Genomic DNA, 25,110 nt, shown 5'->3' with positions numbered 1-25,110 from the left:
TCTCTAGAGAAACAGAATCAACAGGGAACACTTGCAAATATAAAATTTATGAAAGTGTCTCACGTGACCGTAGGAATGCAGAGTCCAAAATCCACAGGGCAGGCTGCGAAGCCGATGACTCCAATGGATGGCCTGGATGAACTCCACAGGAGAGGCTCACCAGCCAAAGCAGGAATGCAACCTGTCTCCTCTGAGTCCTCCTTAAAAGGCTTCCCATGATTGGATTTAGCATCACTAATTGCAGAAGACACTCCCCTTTGGCTGATTACAAATGGAATCAGCTGTGGATGTAGCGGAAGTGATTATGACCTAATCCTATGAAATGTCCTCATTGCAACAGACAGGCCAGCGCTTGCCCAATCAGATGAACAGGTACCACAACTTGGCCAAGTTGACACCTGTCCCTAACCATGACAGTCCACCCCTTGTCAACTTGGCACCTATATATATATATATCACCTTAGACCATACTTAATTTCCAAATGAAAACAAATAAGCACACATTTTTTTTCTTTTACCTGACAATACTCAACTGTCCTGCATATAACTGGAAACACATTAAATCTCTCCAGAATAGGGTGCAAATCCTTGGGCAACATTCATTCTTAAACTTGATATCTTACAACTTAAATAGTATAACACAAACAAAACAGCATTACAGTCCTCGTTTCTGTAACTGATCACGTGGTCGAAGTTCATATTTATCACTACCTTCTTCCACTACCCATTCCATGTTCCCTTTCCCCTCAGCAAGCACTTCAGCTGGCCGTGGTTCTTTGCCTGGTGGGGTGCCCCAAACCTTCATTCCTGAAGTCTCAGAGCCATTAGTGGTCCTGCCTGGATTGTGTTGTTGCAGTTTTCCATTGATTTTGATCACAGGGCATGGTAGTACTAATAGACGCCCCAGGGGATCTCCTATATTCCAAGAAAACTCTTCTTTACCTCCATTATGTAGTTGCAGTCCTACTTCCTTCTGATAGTCAGGGTCAATTACCCCAGAAATAATGTAATCCCCTTCTTGGTGTGTTGATCCAGAGGCATAAGTAGCCCAAAGTGGCCAGGTGGCAATCTTAACTTCCAGTTCAGTGGTATCACTGTTGTTTCTCCTGGAGAAAGCACACCCCGTTTTGGAACTAAAACCTGTAGACCAGCAGAACTCAGGGTAGCAGGGACAGGAAGCAAAAATTTTCCTAGTGGATCACTAGGAGTAATAGTGAGTGGCACCACACCCATTTCCACCCCTTGGTTCCTGGACCCATGGATCCTGGCTATGGGAGAAACAGCACCATACAGCGGACGCTGATTCAGAGCATACACAGCTTCCTGGAGAACATTACCCCAGCCTTTCAAGTTTTTGCCACCTAGTTGGCACCGTAATTGAGTTTTCAAAAGGCCATTCCACTGTTCTATCAATCCAGCTGCTTCTGGATGATGGGGAACATGGTAAGACCAGAGAACTCCATGAGCATGTGCCCATTCCCGCACTTCATTTGCTGTGAAGTGTGTTCCTTGATCCGAAGCAATGCTATGTGGAATACCATGACGATGGATAAGGCATTCTGTAAGCCCACGGATAGTAGTTTTGGCAGAAGCATTGCGTGCAGGGAAAGCAAACCCATATCCAGAGTATGTGTCTATTCCAGTTAGAACAAATCGCTGCCCCTTCCATGAAGGGAGTGGTCCAATGCAATCAACCTGCCACCGTGTAGCTGGCTGGTCACCTCGGGGAATGGTGCCATATCGGGGGCTGAGTGTGGGTCTCTGCTGCTGGCAGATTGGGCACTCAGCAGTGGCTATAGCCAGGTCAACCTTGGTGAGTGGAAGTCCGTGTTGCTGAGCCCATGCATAACCTCCATCCCTACCACCATGACCACTTTGTTCATGAGCCCATTGGGCAATAACAGGAGTTGCTGGGGAAAGAGGCTGACTGGTATCCATAGAACGGGTCATCTTATCCACTTGATTATTAAAATCTTCCTCTGCTGAAGTCACCCTCTGGTGTGCATTCACATGGGACACAAATATCTTCATGTTTTTAGCCCACTCAGAAAGGTCTATCCACATACTTCTTCCCCACACCTCTTTGTCACCAATTTTCCAATTATGGTCTTTCCAAGTCCCTGACCATCCAGCCAAACCATTAGCAAAAGCCCATGAGTCAGTATACAAACGCACCTCTGGCCAGTTTTCCTTCCAAGCAAAATGAACAACCAGGTGCACTGCTCGAAGTTCTGCCCACTGGGAGGATTTCCCCTCACCACTGTCCTTCAAGGACACTCCAGAAAGGGGTTGTAATGCTGCAGCTGTCCACTTTCGGGTGGTACCTGCATATCGTGCTGAACAGTCTGTAAACCAGGCCCGAGTTTTCTCTTCCTCAGTCAATTCACTGTAAGGAACTCCCCAAGAGGCCATAGCTCTGGTCTGGGAAAGAGAAGGTAATGTGGCAGCAGGAGTGGAAACCATGGGCATCTATGCCACTTCTTCATGTAACTTACTTGTGCCTTCAGGACCTGCTCTGGCTCTATCTCGTATATACCATTTCCACTTTACAATAGAGTGCTGCTGTGCATGCCCAACTTTATGGCTTGGTGGGTCAGACAACACCCAACTCATGATAGGCAACTCAGGTCTCATGGTAACTTGGTGGCCCATGGTTAAGCGTTCAGTCTCTACTAAGGCCCAGTAGCAGGCCAAAAGCTGTTTCTGAAAAGGAGAGTAGTTTCTGCAGCAGATGGTAAGGCTTTGCTCCAAAATCCTAAGGGTCTGCGTTGTGATTCTCCTATAGGGGCCTGCCAAAGGCTCCAGACAGCATCTCTATTTGCCACTGACACTTCCAGCACCATTGGATCTGCTGGATCATATGGCCCAAGTGGCAGAGCAGCTTGCACAGCAGCCTGGACCTGTCGCAGAGCCTCCTCTTGTTCAGGTCCCCACTCAAAATTAGCAGCTTTTCTGGTCACTTGATAAATGGGCCGGAGTAGCACACCCAAATGAGGAATATGTTGTCGCCAAAATCCAAAAAGACCAACTAGGCGTTGTGCCTCTTTTTTGGTTGTGGGAGGGGCCAGATGCAGCAATTTATCCTTCACCTTAGAAGGGATATCTCGACATGCCCCACACCACTGGACACCTAAAAATTTTACTGAGGTGGAAGGCCCCTGTATTTTTGTTGGATTTATCTCCCATCCTCTGACACGCAAATGCCTTACCAGTAAATCTAGAGTAGTTGCTACTTCTTGCTCACTAGGTCCAATCAACATGATATCATCAATATAATGGACCAGTGTGATGTCTTGTGGGAGGGAGAAACAATCAAGGTCTCTGTGAACAAGATTATGACATAGGGCTGGAGAGTTGATATACCCCTGAGGTAGGACAGTGAAAGTATATTGCTGACCTTGCCAGCTGAAAGCAAACTGTTTTTGGTGGTCCTTACTAATAGCTATTGAGAAAAAAGCATTTGCCAGATCAATAGCTGCATACAAGGTACCAGGGGATGTATTGATTTGCTCAAGCAATGATACTACATCTGGAACAGCAGCTGCAATTGGAGTTACCACCTGGTTGAGTTTACGATAATCCACTGTCATTCTCCAAGACCCATCTGTTTTCTGCACAGGCCAAATGGGAGAGTTAACGGGGATGTGGTGGGAATCACCACCCCTGCATCTTTCAAGTCCTTAAGAGTGGCAGTAATCTCTGCAATCCCTCCAGGAATACGGTATTGCTTTTGATTTACTATTTTGCTTGGTAGGGGCAGTTCTAGTGGCTTCCACTTGGCCTTTCCCACCATAATAGCCCTCACTGCACAAGTTAGAGAACCAATGTGGGGATTCTGCCAGTTGCTCAGTATGTCTATGCCAATTATACATTCCAGAACTGGGGAAATAACTACAGGATGGGTCCGGGGGCCCACTGGACCCACTGTGAGACGGACTTGAGCTAAAACTCCATTGATCACCTGGCCTCCATAAGCCCCCACTCTGACTGGTGGTCCAGAGTGACGTTTTGGGTCCCCTGGAATTAATGTCACTTCTGAACCAGTGTCTAATAATCCCCAAAATATCTGATCATTTCCTTTTCCCCAATGCACAGTTACCCTGGTAAAAGGCTGTCGGTCTCCTTGGGGAAGACTTAGAGGAAGGTTAACAGTATAAATTTGTGGCAGTGTAACAGGTTTCTCCCCCAAAGAGACCTGGCCTCCCCTTCATTCAAGGGGCTCAGGGTCTGTAAACTGTTTCAAGTCTAGAAATTGGTTAAGGGGCCGTGACTCTGTGTTTTTGTAATTCAGGTTAGACTTCTGTTCCCTTGACCTAGAACTCTTTTGTTTATACAGCTCCAACAAGAATTTAGTAGGCTGCCCTTCTATTGTATTTCTAGGCACCCCATGATTTACTAACCAATGCCACAAATCTCTGCGTGTCATATAATTTTGATGCCTCCTTTGAGTTTGTTGTCTATTATAATACCCGTGTCTACCCTGTCTTTGGTGATTAAGTGCTGCCACCTGGCTTCTGCCAACTCGGGATCCTGTCATCCCCATTGTGTTTAAGGATTCCAGTTCAGTGACAGCAATTCCTACAGTAATATCTGACCTACAGAGAAGTGCAACCACAGAGCTCTTTAGGGATGATGGTGCTAGTATCACAAATTTATTTCTCACTGTTCTGGTAAAAGGTGCATCCTCTGGACATTCCTGGGGTGTAAGAGCAGGCTTTGCATGATAAATCCACTCTAACATCCCAATCTCTCTAAGCCTCTGGATCCCCTCATCTACATTATACCAGGGCAGTTCTGGCATTTCAACCTCAGGTAATGTTGGCCACCTTTTGATCCATGTTTCAACCAACCACCCAAACAAGCAGTTAACACCTTTTCTAACTGCTCGAGCTATAACATTGAATGCAGAATCTCTGCTTAGTGGGCCCATATCAATAAATTCAGCCTGATCCAGCCTTATATTCCTCCCACCATTATCCCACACTCTTAAAATCCATTGCCACACATATTCCCCTGATTTCTGTCTATATAAATTGGAAAACTCACACAGTTCTTTTGGAGTATAACGTACCTCCTCATGTGTGATACTTTGTACCTCACCTTTAGGGGCCTGTTGGGACTTTAGTCTAGTTATAGGTCTAGAAGAAATGAGGGGTGGTGGGGGTGGGTCATGAAAAGAATTAGAAATATCTTGCAAGCCATTTGCTTCAGGGCTTTCATTTGCAGTTTGATCTGGGGAAACAGGATTAATAACTCTAGGGCTAATCCCTTCAGGAGGAGGTTGGGTAGCCAATTCCTCAAGGCAGGCTGGAGGTGGGGTGGCTATGTCCTCAGGGCAGACTATTACAGGGTTATCTAAAGAAGGCTCAGCATGGTCTAGGGTTTCAACCTCACCCCCAACATCATTATCAATCCATATGTCACCATCCCATTTTTCAGGGTCCCACTCCTTTCCAATCAATGCCCTCACTTTAACCGCAGACACTATGCAAGACTGAGATTTCAGTTTATGTTGTAAAGTTGCTACTCTAACAATAAGATTCTGAGTCTGATTTTCAGAGATCTCAAGTCTACGGCTACAGGAAATAAAATTTTCCTTCAGGATACTCATAGAAACCTCTACATCTTTCAGACGGCACTTAAGCTTCTTGTTTGAAGCCTTAAGCCCATGCCTTTCACCCTTTAATGTAGACAGTGTATCTAACAACAACCAACCAACATCTCTATAACTCTTATTTCTACAAAACTCTGTAAAGGTGTCAAAAACATTATCCCCCAGAGTCTGGCTTCGTACAAGCGAAGCATTAGGAGAATCGAATGATGATATTTTGACTATCTCCTTTGCCAACTCAGTCCATGGATTGGGAGTGTCATTCTGATTATGGGAATCAGAGTCCTTAGTGTCTCTGAGCCCAGTCAGAGTAGAAAACCATTCATAGAAACCCATTTTTAAGATTCTGTTCCTTAAGAACCACTCCTGGTACCAAGATGTATTAGTTAGGGTTCTGTAGAGAAACAGAACCAACAGGGAACACTTGCAAATATAAAATTTATGAAAGTGTCTCACGTGACCGTAGGAATGCAGAGTCCAAAATCCACAGGGCAGGCTGCGAAGCCAATGACTCCAATGGATGGCCTGGATGAACTCCACAGGAGAGGCTCACCAGCCAAAGCAGGAATGCAACCTGTCTCCTCTGAGTCCTCCTTAAAAGGCTTCCCATGATTGGATTTAGCATCACTAATTGCAGAAGGCACTCCCCTTTGGCTGATTACAAATGGAATCAGCTGTGGATGTAGCTGACGTGATTATGACCTAATCCTATGAAATGTCCTCATTGCAACAGACAGGCCAGCGCTTGCCCAATCAGATGAACAGGTACCACAACTTGGCCAAGTTGACACCTGTCCCTAACCATGACAACAGCTTTCTCAAAATTCCATTTAAACAGTTTTCTAAGTCAAGATAAGTACATAAAAGTGAGTATATGTGTCTCACTCTGTTCTGTAACTAAGTAATATTTGTGATTCAGAGCTTTGTATAAAAAGTTTCATTTAAACAGAATTTAGTAGGTGAAGACAAGTACATAGAAGTGAAAAATGCATCTTCCTCTGTTTTCTAAATTAAGTAACGTGAAATTCACAGCTCTCTCAGATTGAAGTTTTTTGAAACCAAGGTTTTCAATTGAAGATAATTACATAGAAATAAGTTTGTGATGCATCTCATTTAGGTTTGAATGGAAGTAGCATGTGATTCACTTCTTTCTAAGAGAATGTTTCTTTAAACAATATTTAGTAAGTCAAGACAAGTGCATAGAAGTGAGTGAAATGTGTTTCACTCATTCTGAAACTGTTTAATATGTGATCCATATTTTTCTAAGAGAAAGATTAAATCAGTTTCATGAGTAAATATTAAGTGAATAGATGTGTGTGTAATATGTATTTAATTCAATTTCCAAAACAAATATATGTGATGCAAAATTTTCTAAGAGAAAGTTTCTTTAAACAGTGTTTCATAAATCATGATAAGTACGTAGAAGTGAATGAAACGTTTCACCAAGTTTCCAAAACTAAGTGACACATGATTCACAATTATCTAATAGGAAGTTATAATTATACTGTGTTTCACAAGTCAAGATATGTGTGTATTCAATAAGCAAACTCATTGCCCTCCCCGTCTCTACATGGGACATGACCCCCAGGGGTGTAAACCTTCCTGGCAATGTGGGACAGAAATCCTAGAACAAGCTGGGACTCAGCATCAAGGGATTGAGAAAACTTCCTCAGCCGAAAGGGGGAAGAGAGAAATGAGACAAAATAAAGCGTCAGTGGCTGAAAGATTTCAAACAGGGTTGAGAGGTTATCCTGGAGTCATGCTTGCACATTGCATAGATATCCCCTTTTTAGTTTAAAGTGTATTAGGCTGGAAGGAACTGCCTGAAACTATAGAGCTGTGTTCCAGTAGCCGTGTTTCTTAAAGATGACTGTATAATGATACAGCTTTCACAATGCAACTGTGTGATTGTGTAAACTTGTGTCTGATGCTCCTTTTATCTACAGTATGGACAGATGAGTAAAAAGTATAGATTAAAAATAAATAAATAATAGGGGGAACAAACATTAAAATAAATTTAGTAGATTGAAATGCAAGTGATCAATGAAAGGGATTGGTAAGGGGTATAAAAAAAAACAGGGGAAAGAAAGGCTAAAATATATTGGGTAGACGGAAATACTAGCAGTCAATAAGCAGTCATACCCATAAGGGGTATGTTATGTATGAGCTTTTTTCTTTTTATTTCTTTTTCTGAATTGATGCAAATGTTCTAAGAAATGATCATGGTGATGCATATACAACTATGTGATGATATTGTGAGTTATTGATTATATACCAAGAATGAAATGATCATATGTTGAGAATATTCATGTTTGTATGTTGTTATGCTTAAAAATAAATAAATTAAAAACAAAAAAGATATGTGTATAAATTGTTGATACAAATAGCATGTATCTCATTTTTTAAACAAACTAACATTTAATTCACACTTCTGTAAGAGTAAGTTTCTTTTAAACTGTTTAGTAAGTCAAGATAAGTTCGTACAGGTGAGTGCAATATGCATTTCACTCAATTTCCAGAAGTAATATGTGTGAGTCACATTTTTCTGGAGAAAGTTCTATTTAAACAGAAGTGTAAGTCAAGAAAAATATGTAAAAGTGAATGAAATGTGGGTTTCTGAAACTAAGCAACATTGTGATTCTCAGATTTCTGAGATAAATTTCCATTTAACAGTATTAAATAACTGAAGATGCGTAAATAGATGGAAGTAAAATACATGTCTCACTCCTTTTTTGAAAACAAGCAATGTGATTCTCACCTTTATAAGAGAACATCTCATTTAGAAGTTGTTCTGAAGTTAGTCTAATTGCATAGAAGTTAGTGAAACATGCATTTCAATTAGTTCTGAAAGTATGTAATGTGATTCACAGATTAGAGAATCTTTCATTTTAAAAGTGCTTTCTAATTCAAGATAAGTCCCTAGAAGAAAGTTTAAGACACGTCTCACTAAGTTTTTGAAATTAAGTTTTATGTGTGATTCAAAGCTTTTCAAAATGAAGTTTCACTTAAACAGTGTTTAGTAAGTGAAGTTCAGTGCAAAGAAATAATTGAATACTCATGTTATTCAGTTTTCAAAACTAAGTAAAAACACATGACTCATAGCTTTCTAAGAGAAAGTTTCCTTTAAAAAGTGTCATCAATATAAGTGCATATAAGTTAGTGAGATATATACTTTATTCAGTTTCTAAGTGTAAGCAATATATGCAATTTACAACTTTCTCATTTAAACAGTGTTTTATAACTCATGCGCATAGAAGTGAGTGAAATATACATCTCAGTTTTCAAAACTAAATAACATGTGACTCATAGTTCTCTAAGTCAAAGTTTCTTTCAAATACTGTTTAGCAAGTTAAGACGTGAATTGAAGTAAATGTAAGATGTTTCTCAATTTTCAAAGTTAATTATTACCTGTATTCACTGCTTTCTAGGAGAAAGTTTCATTCTAAAATGTATAGTAAGTGAAGATGAGAGCAGAGAAATAAGTGATGGACACATCTCACACCTTTTTTTTTCTGCATGGATAGGCACCAGGAACCGAACCCAGGTCTCCAGCATGGCAGGCAAGTACTCTGCCTGCTGAGCCACCATGGCCTGCCCTTTCGCACCATTTTTGAAACTATGCAACATACAAGATTAATGTTTTCAAGGGAAATTTTAAAAAATATATTGTTATTGTAAACCTGAACAAACAAACATACAAACATTCTATACATGGTGTACAATCAATGGCTCAAAATATCATCACATAGTTGTGTAGTCATCACCATGATCATTTTTTTTAACATTTGCATCTATGCAGCAAAAGAAATTAAAAAAAAAAAGAAAAACTCATACATACCATACCCTTCAACCCTTCCTCTCATTGACCACTAGTATTTCAATTTACTCAATCTATTTTAATCTTTGTTTCCCCTACTGTTTGTTTATTTTTATCCATTTTTTTACTCATCTGTCCATACTGTAGATAAAAGGAGCATCAAACACAAGGTTTTCACAATCACACAGTCAGACTGTAAAAGCTATATCATTACATAATCATCTTCAAGAAACAAGGCTCCTGGAACACAGCTCTACAGTGTCAGGTACTTCCCGCTAGCCACATTCATATACCATAAACTGAAAGAAGGATATTTATATAATGCATAAGGATATTTATATAATGCATAAGGATATGCATTATATCTCCACTCTGTTTGAAATCTCTCAGCCACCGATACTTTATTTTGTCTCATTTCTCTCTTCCCCCTTTTGGTCGAGAAGATTTTCTCAATCCCTTGATGCTGAGTCCCAGCTCATCCCAGGACTTCCGTTCCATGTTGCGAGGGAGGTTTACACCCCTGGGAGTCATATCCAATGTACAGAGGGGGAGGGCAGTGAGTTCACTTACCATGTCAGTTAAGATAGAGAGAGAGAGAGGCCACATCTGAGCAACAAAAGATGTTCTCTGGGGATGACTTTAGGCCTAATTTTAAGTAGGCTTAGCCTATAGGGGCGAACTCCAAGATCAAGGGCTCAGCCTATTAATTTGGTTGTTCCCACTGCTTGCAAGAATATAAGGAATTCTCCAAATGAGGAAGTTGATTTTTCCCCCTTTCTCCCCATTCCCCCAAGGAGACTTTGCAACTACTTCTTTATACACTGTTTAAATCATTCTGGGATTTATCTGGGCATCACACTAACCTGGACAAACCAAGAAAATCTCATGCCCGATTCAAGGTTCCATGTACTTATGGTGTTCAATTAAACTGACCATACAAGTTAAATTAGGAAAAGCACTAGTCAAAATATAAATTTTGGGGGGTTCCAAGATGGCGGCTTAGTAAGTTATGTGCGTCTTAGTTCCTCCTCCTCCAAAGCAACTACTAGGTGAACTGAAACAGTGCAGAACAGCTCCCGGGGCTACGGCAGGGAATGGACACACAGCGTAACCCAGTCTGGACTGGCTAGTCTGACTGCGAGACTCGGCTGCGGTGAGATCCCCGAGCGGCGTGCGATTTCCCGAGCAGCAGTAGCTGCGGCGCTCGGAGCTACTCCCTCCCTCCTTCCCGGGCTGGCTGAGAGTCTCAGAGAGGCAAGTTTCCCAAGCCGAGGCGGCCGGTGCCCCTCTTTTGCGGGCGGCTTCGAGTCTCGGCTTCGAGTCCGTGGCTACGACTCTCGGATCAGAGGGCTATCCGAGCTGCGGTGGCCCCCCCCACGCGGGAGGGTTCCTGGTCCGGTGGGGAACTCCCCAGGCCGTGGCGGCCGGTGACCGACGCCCCTCCCCCGTGGACGAATTCCTGGTCCGGTGGCGAATTCCCCGGGCCCGCTGCGGCCAGCGACCAGCCACAGGGTCCCCTCAAGCTGCAGCGGCTGACGCCCCCACCACGCGTGGCCCCTGAACCAATAGAGAGAATTGGATCGGAAATCCCCAGGCTGTAGAGATCGGTGACCAGGGGGGATCCATTCCAAACACTTGAGACAAACGTGTGCCACGAGCACCACCTACTGGGCAGGATAAGAAAAACAGAACCCAGAGATTTCACAGAAAAATCTTACAACCTTGTTGGGTCCGACACCCAGGGAAATCTGACTAAATGCCCAGACGCCAGCAGCAGAAGATAACTGTCCACGCTCAGAAGATTGAGAATATGGCCCAGTCAAAGGAACAATCCAATAGTTCAAATGAGATACAAGAGCTGAGACAACTAATGCTGACTATACGAAGAGAAATGGAAAACCTCTTCAAAAATGAAATCGATAAATTGAGGGAGGACATGAAGAGGACATGGGCTGAACATAAAGAAGAAATAGAAAAACTGAAAAAACAAATCACAGAACTTATGGAAGTGAAGGATAAAGTAGAAAAGATGGAAAAAACAATGGATACCTACAATGATAGATTTAAAGAGACAGAAGATAGAATTAGTGATTTGGAGGATGGAACATCTGAATTCCAAAAGAAACAGAAACTATCAGGAAAAGAATGGAAAAATTTGAACACGGTATCAGGGAACTCAAGGACAATATGAACCGCACAAATATACATGTTATGGGTGTCCCAGAAGGAGAAGAGAAGGGAAAAGGAGGAGAAAAACTAATGGAAGAAATTATCACTGAAAATTTCCCAACTCTTATGAAAGAACTAAAATTACAGATCCAAGAAGTGCAGCGCACCCCAAAGAGATTAGACCCTAATAGGCGTTCTCCAAGACACTTACTAGTTAGAATGTCAGAGGTCAAAGAGAAAGAGAGGATCTTGAAAGCAGCAAGAGAAAAACAATCCATCACATACAAGGGAAACCCAATAAGACTATGTGTAGATTTCTCAGCAGAAACCATGGAAGCTAGAAGACAGTGGGATGATATATTTAAATTACAAAAAGAGAAAAACTGCCAACCAAGACTCCTATATTCAGCAAAATTATCCTTCAAAAATGAGGGAGAAATTAAAACATTCTCAGACAAAAAGTCACTGAGAGAATTTGTGACAAAGAGACCAGCTCTGGAGGAAATACTAAAGGGAGCACTAGAGTCAGATACAAAAAGACAGAAGAGAGAGGTATGGAGAAGAGTGTAGAAAGAAGGAAAATCAGATATGATATACATAATACAAAAGGCAAAATGGTAGAGGAAAATATTATCCAAACAGTAATAACACTAAATGTCAATGGACTGAATTCCCCAATCAAAAGACACAGATTGGCAGAATGGATTAAAAAACAGGATCCTTCTATATGCTGTCTACAGGAAACGCATCTTAGACCCAAAGATAAACATAGGTTGAAAGTGAAAGGTTGGGAAAAGATATTTCATGCAAATAACAACCAGAAAACAGAAGGAGTGGCTATACTAATATCCAACAAATTAGACTTCAAATGTAAAACAGTTAAAAGAGACAAAGAAGGACACTATATACTAATAAAAGGAACAATTCAACAAGAAGATATAACAATCATAAATATATATGCACCGAACCAGAATGCCCCAAAATACGTGAGGAATACACTGCAAACACTGAAAAGGGAAATAGACACATATACCATAATAGTTGGAGACTTCAATTCACCACTCTCATCAATGGACAGAACATCTAGACAGAGGATCAATAAAGAAATAGAGAATCTGAATATTACTCTAAATGAGCTAGACTTAACAGACATTTATAGGACATTACATCCCACAACAGCAGGATACACCTTTTTCTCAAGTGCTCATGGATCATTCTCAAAGATAGACCATATGCTGGGTCACAAAGCAAGTCTTAACAAATTTTAAAAGATTGAAATCATACACAACACGTTCTCGGATCATAAAGGAATGAAGTTGGAAATCAATAATAGGCGGAGTGCCAGAAAATTCACAAATACGTGGTGGTTCACCAACACACTCCTAAACAAAGAGTGGGTCAAAGAAGAAATAGCAAGAGAAATTAGCAAATACCTCGAGGCGAATGAAAATGAAAACACAACATATCAAAACTTATGTGACGCAGCAAAGGCAGTGCTAAGAGGGAAATTTATTGCCCTAAATGCCTATATCAGAAAAGAAGAAAAGGCAAAAATGCAGGAATTAACTGCCCACTTGGAAGAACTGGAGAAAGAACAGCAAACTAATCAGAAAGCAAGCAAAAAGAAAGAAATAACAAAGATTAGAGCAGAAATAAATGAAATTGAAAACATGAAAACAATAGAGAAAATCAATAAGGCCAGAAGTTGGTTCTATGAGAAAATCAATAAGATTGATGGGCCCTTAGCAAGATTGACAAAAAGAAGAAGAGAGAGGATGCAAATAAATAAGATCAGAAATGGAAGAGGAGACATAACTACTGACCTCACAGAAATAAAGGAGGTAATAACAGGATACTATGAACAACTTTACACTAATAAATACAACAATTTACAGGAAATGGACGGGTTCCTGGAAAGACATGAACAACCAACTTTGACTCAAGAAGACATTGATGACCTCAACAAACCAATCACAAGTAAAGAAATTGAATCAGTCATTCAAAAGCTTCCTAAAAAGAAATTCCAGGACCAGACGGCTTCACATCTGAATTCTATCAAACATTCCAGAAAGAATTAGTACCAACTCTCCTCAAACTCTTCAAAAAAATCGAAGCGGAGGGAAAACTACCTAATTCATTCTATGAAGCCAACATCACCCTCATACCAAAACCAGGCAAAGATATTACAAAAAAAGAAAACTACAGGCCAATCTCCCTAATGAATATAGATGCAAAAATCCTCAATAAAATTCTAGCAAATCGTATCCAACAACACATTAAAAGAATTATACATCATGACCAAGTAGGATTCATCCCAGGTATGCAAGGATGGTTCAACATAAGAAAATCAATTAATGTAATACACCATATCAACAAATCAAAGCAGAAAAATCACATGATCATCTCAATTGATGCAGAGAAGGCATCTGACAAGATTCAACATCCTTTCCTGTTGAAAACACTTCAAAGGATAGGAATACAAGGGAACTTCCTTAAAATGATAGAGGGAATATATGAAAAACCCACAGCTAATATCATCCTCAATGGGGAAAAATTGAAAACTTTCCCCCTAAGATCAGGAACAAGACAAGGATGTCCACTATCACCACTATTATTCAACATTGTGTTGGAGGTTCTAGCCAGAGCAATTAGACAAGAAAAAGAAATACAAGGCATCAAAATTGGAAAGGAAGAAGTAAAACTATCACTGTTTGCAGACGATATGATACTATACGTCGAAAACCCAGAAAAATCCACAACAAAACTACTAGAGCTAATAAATGAGTACAGCAAAGTAGCAGGTTACAAGATCAACATTCAAAAATCTGTAGCATTTCTATACACTAGCAATGAACAAGCGGAGGGGAAATCAAGAAATGAATCCCATTTACAATTGCAACTAAAAGAATAAAATACCTAGGAATAAATTTAACTAAAGAGACAAAAAACCTATATAAAGAAAACTACAAAAAACTGCTAAAAGAAATCACAGAAGACCTAAATAGATGGAAGGGCATACCGTGTTCATGGATTGGAAGACTAAATATAGTTAAGATGTCAATCCTACCTAAATTGATTTAGAGATTCAATGCAATACCAATCAAAATCCCAACAACTTATTTTTCAGAAATAGAAAAACCAATAAGCAAATTTATCTGGAAGGGCAGGGTGCCCCGAATTGCTAAAAACATCTTGAGGAAAAAAAACGAAGCTGGAGGTCTTGCACTGCCTGACTTTAAGGCATATTATGAAGCCACAGTGGTCAAAACAGCATGGTATTGGCATAAAGATAGATATATCGACCAATGGAATCGAATAGAGTGCTCAGATATAGACCCTCTCATCTATGGACATTTGATCTTTGATAAGGCAGTCAAGCCAACTCACCTGGGACAGAACAGTCTCTTCAATAAATGGTGCCTAGAGAACTGGATATCCATATGCAAAAGAATGAAAAAAGACCCATCTCTCACACCCTATACAAAAGTTAACTCAAAATGGATCAAAGATCTAAACATTAGGTCTAAGACCATAAAACAGATAGAGGAAAATGTTGGGAGATATCTTATGGATCTTACAACTGGAGGTGGTTTTATGGACCTTAAACCTAAAGCAAGAGCACTGAAGAAGGAAATAAATAAATGGGAACTCCTCAAAATTAAACACTTTTGTGCATCAGAGAACTTCATCAAGAAAGTAGAAAGACAGCCTACACAATGGGAGACAATATTTGGAAACGACATATCAGATAAAGGTCTAGTATCCAGAATTTATAAAGAGATTATTCGACTCAACAACAAAAAGACAGCCAACCCAATTACAAAATGGGAAAAAGACTTAAACAGACACCTACCAGAAGAAGAAATACGGATGGCCAAGAGGCACATGAAGAGATGCTCAATGTCCCTGGCCATTAGAGAAATGCAAATCAAAACCATAATGAGATATCATCTCACACCCACCAGAATGGCCATTATCAACAAAACAGAAAATGACAAGTGCTGGAGAGGATGCGGAGAAAGAGGCACACTTATCCACTGTTGGTGGGAATGTCAAAGGGTGCAACCACTGTGGAAGGCAGTTTGGCGGTTCCTCAAAAAGCTGAATATAGAATTGCCATACGACCCAGCAATACCATTGCTAGGTATCTACTCAAAGGACTTAAGGGCAAAGACACAAACGGACATTTGTACACCAATGTTTATAGCAGCGTTATTTACAATTGCAAAGAGATGGAAACAGCCAAAATCTCCATCAACAGAAGAGTGGCTAAACAAACTGTGGTATATACATACGGTGGAATATTATGCAGCTTTAAGACAAGATAAACTTATGAACCATGTAATAACATGGATGGACCTAGAGAATATTATGCTGAGTGAATCCAGCCAAAAACTAAAGGACAAATACTGTATGGTCCCACTGATGTGAACGGACATTCGAGAATAAACTTGAAATATGTCATTGGTAACAGAGTTCAGCAGGAGTTAGAAACAGGGTAAGACAATGGGTAATTGAAGCTGAAGGGATACAGACTGTGCAACAGGACTAGATACAAAAACTCAAAAATGGACAGCACAATAATACCTAATTGTAAAGTAATCATGTTAAAATACTGAATGAAGCTGCATCTGAGCTATAGGGTTTTTTTTGTTTTTGTTTGCTTGTTGGTTTGTTTGTTGTTGTTGTTTTTTACTATTACTACTACTTTTATTTCTTTTCTTTATATTAACATTTTATATCTTTTTCTGTTGTGTTGCTAGTTCCTCTAAAACGATGCAAATGTACTAAGAAACAATGATCATGCATCTATGTGATGATGTTAAGAATTACTGAGTGCATATGTAGAATGGTATGATTTCTAAATGTTGTGTTAATTTCTTTTTTTTTTTCTTTCCGTTAATAAAAAAAATAAAAATAAAAATAAAAAAAAATAAAAAAAAAAGAGCACTGAAGATGGAAATAAATAAATGGGAACTTCTCAAAATTAAACACTTTTGTGCATCAAAGAACTTCATCAAGAAAGTAGAAAGACAGCCTACAAAATGGGAATCAATATTTGGAAACGACATATCAGATAAAGGTCTAGTATCCAGAATTTATAATGAGATTGTTCAACTCAACAACAAAAAGACAGCCAACCCAATTACAAAATGGGAAAAAGACTTGAATAGACACCTCTCAGAGGAGGAAATACAAATGGCCAAAAGGCACATGAAGAGATGCTCAATGTCCCTGGCCATTAGAGAAATGCAAATCAAAACCACAATGAGATATCATCTCACACCCACCAGAATGGCCATTATCAACAAAACAGAAAATGACAAGTGCTGGAGAGGATGCGGTGAAAGAGGCACATTTAGCCACTGTTGGTGGGAATGTCAAATGTTGCAACCACTGTGGAAGGCAGTTTGGCGGTTCCTCAAAAAGCTGAATATAGAATTACCATACGACCCAGCAATACCATTGCTGGGAATCTACTCAAAGGAATTAAGGGCAAAAACTCAAACGGACATTTGCACACCAATGTTTATAGCAGCGTTATTTACAATTGCAAAGAGATGGAAACAGCCAAAATCTCCATCAACAGACGAGTTTCTAAACAAACTGTGGTATATACATACAATGGAATATTATGCAGCTTTAAGACAGGATAAACTTATGAAGCATGTAATAACATGGATGGACCTAGAGAACATTATGCTGAGTGAGTCTAGCCAAAAACTAAAAGACAAATACTGTATGGTCCCACTGATGTGAATCGACACTCGAGAATAAACTTGGAATATGTCATTGGTAACATAGTTCAGCAGGAGTTAGAAACAGGATAAGATAATGGGTAACTGGAGCTGATGGGATACAGACTGTGCAACAGGACTAGATACAAAAACTCAAAAATGGGGGCGGGCCGCGGTGGCTCAGCAGGCAAGAGCGTTTGCCTGCCGTGCCGGAGGACCTCGGTTCGATTCCCGGCCCCAGCCCATGTAAAAAATAAACAAACAAACAAAATATAATAAAACAAGAAAATGTTTAAAAATGTTTCCCTTCCTTCCTTCTCTGTCTTTCCTTCCTTTAAAAAAAAAAAAAAAAAAAAAAAAAAACTCAAAAATGGACAGCACAATAATACCTAATTGTAAAGTAATCATGTTAAAACACTGAATGAAGCTGCATCCGAGCTATAGGTTTTTGTTTTGTTTTGTTTTGTTTTGTTTTGTTCTTACTATTATTACTTTTATTTTTTTTCTCTATATTAACATTCTATATCTTTTTCGGTTGTATTGCTAGTTCTTCTAAACCAATGCAAATGTACTAAGAAACGATGATCATGCATCTATGTGATGTTAAGAATTACTGATTGCATATGTAGAATGGTATGATTTCTAAAAAAAAAAAAAAAAAAACTATGAATAAAAGTGAAAAATATATATATATATATATAAATTTTGTGCCAAATAAACATTTCCCCTTTTAGTCTCACACAGAAGTTGACCATCTATTTTCAGCACCCTGCAATACTGACATTCCTTTGTTCTTCCTCATGCAAAAGTATTTTTTAATTTGTACATTTAATCACCATCATTATACACTCTAGGCATTCCTAAATTATACCATCTCACTCTCTATCATCTATCTTTCCTTCTAGTTTCATACGTGCCCTCAGCCTTTCTCCCTTTATCATTCTCACATTCAGCTTCATTCAGTGTACTTACATTATTGTGCTATAATCAGGTAGTATTGTGCTATCCATTTATGAATTTTTACAATCAGTCCTGTTGCACAATCTGTATTCCTTCAGCACCAATTACCCAGTCTCTACCCTATTTCTATCTCCTGATAACCTGTGTTATTAACTTAAATTCTCCATGTTCACTCATTAATGTTAGTTCATATCAGTGAGACCATACAGTATTTGTCCTTTTGTTTCTGGCTAATTTCACTCAGCATAATGTCTTCAAGGTCCATCCATGTTGTTACATGTTTCATGGCTTTATTCTGTCTTACAGCTGTGTAATATTTCATTGTATGTCTATATCACAGCTTGTTTAGCCAGTCAGCCATTGATGGGCATTTGGACTGCTTCCATCTCTTGGCAATTGTAAATAGTGCTGCTATAAACATAGGTATGCAAATATCTGTTTTTGTCCTCCAAGGGAAATTTTAATTCACTTACTCAACAAGTGAAGACAGGTACATAGACCAAAGGGAAAGATGTGTCTCAGTTTTTAAATCTAAGAAAAATATGTGATTCATAGCTTTCTAAGGGAAAGTTTCCTTTAAACCTTGTTTAGTAGGTGAAGATACATCGTAGAAGGATAGCAACTTCCCATTCAGTGTTCTAAATTAAATAACATGTACTTCACAGTTTTATAAGAGAAAGTGCATATGAAAGTGTTTCGTAAGTCAAGATGAGTGCATAGAAGTGACTGAAACATGCATTTGACTCAATTTCCCTAAACAAATAGGCATATGTGATTCATAGTGTCCTATCACTCATCATGATGGCCTCAAGATTCATATATATATATTTTCACATGGACAGGCACTGGGAATCCAACCCAGGACTCCAGCATGGCAGGCGAGAACTTACCACTGAGCCACCATTCATGCCCAAGATTCATATATTTTATGGCATGTATCAGGACATTTCTCCTTAAGCCTGAGTAATATTCCATTGTATGTATATATCATCTTTTGTTTATCCACTTGTCTTCTGATGAACATTATTGGGGTTGTTTCCATCTATGGTCTATCATGAATAATGCTGCTATGAACATTGCTGTATAAATATCTTGTCTTAGTTTCTCCTTTAAATTCTTTTGTGTATGTACTCAGAAGGATTTCATGAGTCACACTGTAATTCTATGTTTAACCTTTTGAGGAACCACCAAACTGTTTTCCACAGTGGTTATACCCTTTTACATTCCCACCAAAAAAAAAAAAGTACAATAGTTTATAATTCTCCATATTCTTGCTAGAAATTATTTTCCACTTTTAAATAATAACTATTGTAATGGATATAAGGTGATATCTTGTTGTGGTTTTGACTGATTCCCCTGATGACCAACGATGTTGAGAACTTTTTGTTTATTGCTATATATACCTTCTTCAGAAAAAATAGCTACTCAAGTCCTATGACCATTATTTTATTTTGTTGCTTGTATTTTTGAGTTGTAGTTCTTTATATATTCTGGATATCAACCCTTATCAGATACGTGGTTTCCAAACAGTTTCTCCCATTCTGTGGATTGTATTCTCACTTTCTGTCCTTTTATGCACAAAAGTTTTTAATATCATGAAGTCCATCTATCATATCTGTTTTTTCTTTTGCTCCTTGTGTTTGGTGGAAAATCTAAAAATCCACTGCCTACTACAATGTCCGGAAGTCATTTCCCTATGACTTTTTTATAGGAGCTTTATAGTTTTAGTTCTTAGATTTAGGTCACTGATATATTTTGAGTTTTATTTTATATGGTATGAGGTAGAAATTCAACTTCATTCTTTGCATGTGGATATCAAATTTTTCTAGCACCATTTGTTTAAGAGACTATTCTTTCCCCACTCAGTGAGAAATGAACTTGCTGCTGGTCTGTCTGGCACTTCACTCAGGAGTGTTTCCAAGTATTCAGAAGAAAGAACAGTCACATCTGTGACCTCAGTGGCTTGGTCCTCAAAGCTGTAAGTGGTTGACTGCACATCAGGAAAGGAATCAAACTTCTTTGTGTTCTGCAGAGGCTCTTCAGTAGTTGACACTGTGGCCTCAGTGGCTTCATCCTCAAAGATGGAGGTGGTTGGCACCTGTGGCGATTTGAAACTATTATGTACCCCTGAAATGCCATGTTTTAATCCTGACCCAATCTTGTCGGGACAGCCATTACATTTTATACTGATTTAATATTGTAGGACAGAAACTTTTGACTAGATTTTCTCCACTGAGGTATGATGCACCAATTGTGGATGTGGCTTGATTAGATGGAAATGTGACTCCCCACACTCAAAGTGGGTCTTGATTAGTTTATTGGAGTCCTTTCAAAGGGGAAACATTTGGAAGAAACTTCAGGTGAAGATGCTTGGACAACTTTTGCTTCAGAACTGACAGTGACATGTATGCTTGGAGTGCCAAGAGAGCAGAAACCTAGACACAGGTAGAGCCTAGCAGATGCCACCATGCGCCTTCCTATCAGATGTTAAGCAAGTCAGAACCCAGAGTTGTGTCCCAGAGGAGCTAAGTGAAGGTTCATAGACACTTAGAGAGGAAACCACTGACATCAGAAGCTGGAAGCAATGGAACCAGGAACAAGGACCAGCAGATGCCAGCCACATGCCTTTCCAGTTGATAGAGGTGTTCCAGATGACATCAGCCTTTTTTGAATGAAGGTGACCTCTTTTTGGTGCCTTAATTGGGACATTTTCATGGACTTAGAACTGTATACTTGTAACTATTAGATTCCCTTTTTAAAAACCATTCCATTTCTGAATATTGCACCCTGGAAGCTTAACAAACTAATACAGATCCATGTTAGGAAATAAATATGGGACTTGGATAGGGAAAGCCACAGCCAGGGCAAACAGTACAGAGAAAACCAAAGCCTTCCTAAGCATGGTGCCGGGGGGTGGGGTGGGGGTGGTGGTGGCAGGAATTGGGTAGAGGGAAACCAGCAGAGAGCAATTGCTGGAATGTCTAGCATTACTTTTTTTAATTGTAAAATATAACATACATACACAGCAAAGAAAGAAAAGGCAATAGTTTTCAAAGCACACTTCAACAAGTACTTACAGAACAGATTTCAGAGTTTGTCATGAACTTCCATCCTACCATCTCAGATTTTTCCTTGTAGCTGCTCCAAAACACTGGAGGCTAGAAGGACTATTAATATGATTCAGGAGTCATGTCATATTCATCTGTTAAATCCTATTTTCTCTGTTCTAACTCTTCCTTCTCCTCTTATCCATCTCAGAATCTATAGGCATCTTTAGGCAATGCCCATTTGACTTTTTCATGTTGAAAATGGATGTCAACACTAAAACATAGGGGGATATAATCAACTGATAATCTTGGAAAGGCTGGTCCTTCTGGGCTTCAGGATTTATCTGACCTAGGAAACTTCTGGGGGTTATAGATTCCAGGAAAGCAAACTTAGTGCATAAAACCTTTATAGTCTGTTTGAGCCCTAGGAGTTCTAACAGGAGTGATGTTGGTTAGGGTTTAGCAAACCATGGCAGTTAGCACTATCTAACAGAAACTTGCCTAAGAGTAGCCTCCAGAATAGTCTGACTATTTGCTCTCTCTTGGCCACTGATGCCTTATTTTTTACACTTCTTTTCCCCCTTTTGACCAGAGGGCATTTCCCCCTTTTGGCCAGAGGGCATAGTGCCAGGGCATTATTTGCATTTTACCATCTGTTAGAAGTAAGAAGTTGAGTTTCATACCAAAAAAATACAATAGTGCTGGTATTTATAACTACCCACATGGTTACCTTTCTCAGAGATCTTTCTTTATGCCCCCTTGAACCACTGTCTAGTGTCCTTTTCCTTGTAGGTAGGTCTAGTGGTAATGAACTCCCTTAGGTTTTGTTTATCTTGGAACATCTTAATTTCTTCCTCATTTTTAAAAGTCTTGACAGCTATAAAAATGTTGGCTAGCAATTGTTTTCTTCAGTACTTTAAGTACTTCAACCCACTGTCTCCTTGCCTCCATGGTTTCTGATGAGAAATTGGTATTTAATCTAATTGGTACTTCCTTTTGCATAACATGTTGCTTTTTTCTTGCAGTTTTCAGAACTTTTTCCTTGCCCTTTGCCTTTGAAAGTTTGGCCAGTATGTTTTGGGGCATATTTCTCTTCATATTTATCCAACAGAGGGATACAGGAGCACAGACAGTTATGCTATCTAAGTTAATTGCTATCTTTTTGAACTGGTACATTATATACTTCAGTTATTTATTATAAACCCCAGGATGACCACAAAGAAAGTATTTAAAATATATACGGAAATGGAAATGAGAAAGAGATCAATTAGTTACATTATAAAATATGAATTATATGCAAAAGAAGGCTGAAATATGGGAAAAGACTGATAAAAAGTTATAATGTACAACATGCAGGCACTGGCTCACAGCCTTGCTCACCAACCTGGAAGTGGACGGCTACCAGGCATGGGTCTGGACATCTGCGATGATGGGAAATTCAGTTACCACAATTGTCTCCAAAAGAGAGAACCTAAAAGATATTAACAATGGATGAAATTGGAAGAGATATCAAAAAGTTACCATCAGATCCAGATGGTGTAACTGGTTAAAAAGTCCTTCATGAAGAAGAAAGTTCTTAAGCAACATGATGGATTCAGAAGTCATGAAAAGAGGCCAGCAATCATAACATCTTCAAAATATCATATTACAGATGTTTGTGCAATGAAGCCTTACTTGTGTGGCTGCTGTGCAGCTTTCAACAATATAGCTATCACTATTCCTATTCAGAAGGTCCTCTTTCGACAACAGGTATATGGAATCAAAGCCTGGGATGCAATATTTCAGTTGAGGAAGTATGGATTCTGAAACTTGTATCAAAGAATCTTTCCCCCATTAATGCAGAAAACAACTGGCCCTTATGTTTGGTCTACATGAGGATTCTTACTTGCCTTCTCTGTAAGCACGTCAGCACTCCAGAGTTCGTAACTCAGAGCACGACAGTAGTAGTTGCAGGGACAAGAGAAGCAATTTTCACTCCATGAAAGAGTTCAATCATTGCTTCAAGACCACAAGCATCATGACAAATTTACAAACACTTACCAAGCTTTCAGGTCATTGAAATCCCAAGGAATTGGAGAGTAGTATTGAGGTTTGGTGCCCATTCTTTTCTGTAATGGATTCATCAATGTCCTGTTGTTTGTTTGTTTTGTTTTGTTTTGTTTTTTGGTCTTCAAGGTCCCATTAAGGAGTGTTTGCCCACCACAACAACTCACAGTGCTCATTTGGTCAATGATTTTATCGGTGAAAGGATATTGGGTGCTATGGTGGGATTCTTGTTTTTTCCATTTAATGTTGAAAAGACTCACATGCAGTCTCAGATTGGTGGGGAATTCCAATCTTTCCCCAAGATTTTCCAAAAAATCGGCTAGAATGGGATAGGAAACTGACAAACCTTTTCAGAGGTGCCCAACTGAATTACCATCGTCATATCTTGGAGTATAATCAATGCGACTTATAAGTTCGTGTTAAAAGTTATATGAAAGAATCCTTAGATAGGAGCCATTTATCAACCAAATAATATAGCTGGTCTACAATCAGCCACATACTAGTTGGTATCTTAAGTCCAGGGTACAGTAAACTATGGGCAGTACTGTTTCTTTCAAAACCAAAGAACAACAACATAAAAGGTTTCAATAGGAAGATTAATTTTTTTATTTGTTTAATCATTACCAAGAGCTTTAGGCTAATGGTCTGATTAATAGTTGTCTATCTGAGGGCTTTTGACAAGAAACCTACTAGTCAAGATGATTCTTTTTCCCAAAACACTCTTATCCCTCTGTACTGAAAGATAAGTGGCTATGAACAGCCAGAGAAAAGGCTTTCAGAGCCCCATGACTTCTTAGGCTTACTTTTGTTACTACATTTCTTGCTTCTTTACTTTTCAGAAGAGTTACAAAGGATGGTCTTCATTAAACTTGAGCACATACATGTTACAACACAGAAAAACAGCTTTTTAGGTATAGGCTTTTCATGATAAATAGCTTGTATTAGTTTTGAAAATAAGTACCTGTTGAGATATTATCCTGTTTCTATTTAAACATGATAGAATCAAGCAGTTACTGAAAGACCCCATTTTGCTCTCTGAGCTTGAAAGTTTTCTCTTTCATTCTGAATGTGACCTTAACCCCTTCTTATATTGATTTTGTTTATTTTATTGCCAAAAGGTGGGGGACTTAAATTTTATTATAGGCATTTGGTACTGTTAAGAAATTTTGTATTGATTTTATATAGATCAAACTCTAGTTAGCTATGTTTCTTTGGATGCCAAGAGGCTTTGGTGGTTTTTTTCCCTTGAGTAGTATCCTGTTCCCTTGGATTATTCCTTAAAACAAAAACACTTCTGTATTAGTGAGGGTTCTCTAGAGAAACAGAATCATTAGGAAATATTCATAAATTTAAAATTTATAAAAGTCTCTCATGTAACCATGGGAATGTAGAGTCCAAAATTTGTAGCGGAGGCTGTGAAGCTGATGATTCCAGTGGAGGGTCTGGACGAACTCCACAGGAGAGGCCACCACAAAAGCAGGAGAACCCTTCTGAATTCTCCTTACAAGGCTTCCAGTAATTAGATTAAGCATCACTCATTAAAGAAGACACTCCTCTTGGCTGATTACAAATGGAATCAGCTGTGGATGTAGCTGATGTGATCATGACTTAATTCTATGAAATGTTCTCACAGCAAAAGACAGGTGAGCACTTGCCCAGCCAGACAAACAGGTATCACCACTTGGCCAAGTTGACACATGAACCTGACCATGACAGTCCACC

At 39.2% G+C, this 25,110-nt stretch overlaps 1 protein-coding gene and 1 pseudogene across 3 annotated transcripts in view; one reads left to right on the top strand and one right to left on the bottom strand.

The window, feature by feature from the left end:
• The window catches only part of LOC143681271 (cytoskeleton-associated protein 2-like), a 50,558-nt gene that overhangs the window by 12,423 nt on the left and 13,025 nt on the right, over positions 1-25,110 (bottom strand). The window contains exons 4-5 of one of the 3 annotated variants that reach the window (XM_077158163.1): positions 22,727-22,813; positions 18,050-20,393 (exon numbers count right to left, since the gene is read on the bottom strand). The exons of 1 other annotated variant lie outside the window; for it this stretch is intronic. In XM_077158163.1, coding sequence (XP_077014278.1) covers positions 22,741-22,813 — 73 coding nt within the window. In that variant the 3' untranslated portion in view covers positions 18,050-20,393; positions 22,727-22,740. Of the gene's footprint in view, positions 1-18,049; positions 20,394-22,726; positions 22,814-25,110 lie in introns of those variants that run through there. One more of the 3 variants, XM_077158162.1, reaches the window with a different exon arrangement.
• On the top strand, positions 22,903-23,822 carry LOC143679407 (mitochondrial nicotinamide adenine dinucleotide transporter SLC25A51-like; annotated as a pseudogene).

Source organism: Tamandua tetradactyla, chromosome 4, assembly GCF_023851605.1.
Source record: "Tamandua tetradactyla isolate mTamTet1 chromosome 4, mTamTet1.pri, whole genome shotgun sequence".
Lineage (NCBI taxonomy): Eukaryota > Metazoa > Chordata > Mammalia > Pilosa > Myrmecophagidae > Tamandua > Tamandua tetradactyla.
The sequence above is the reverse complement of the archived record's forward strand: the minus strand, read 5'-3'. Positions and strand labels throughout refer to the sequence as shown.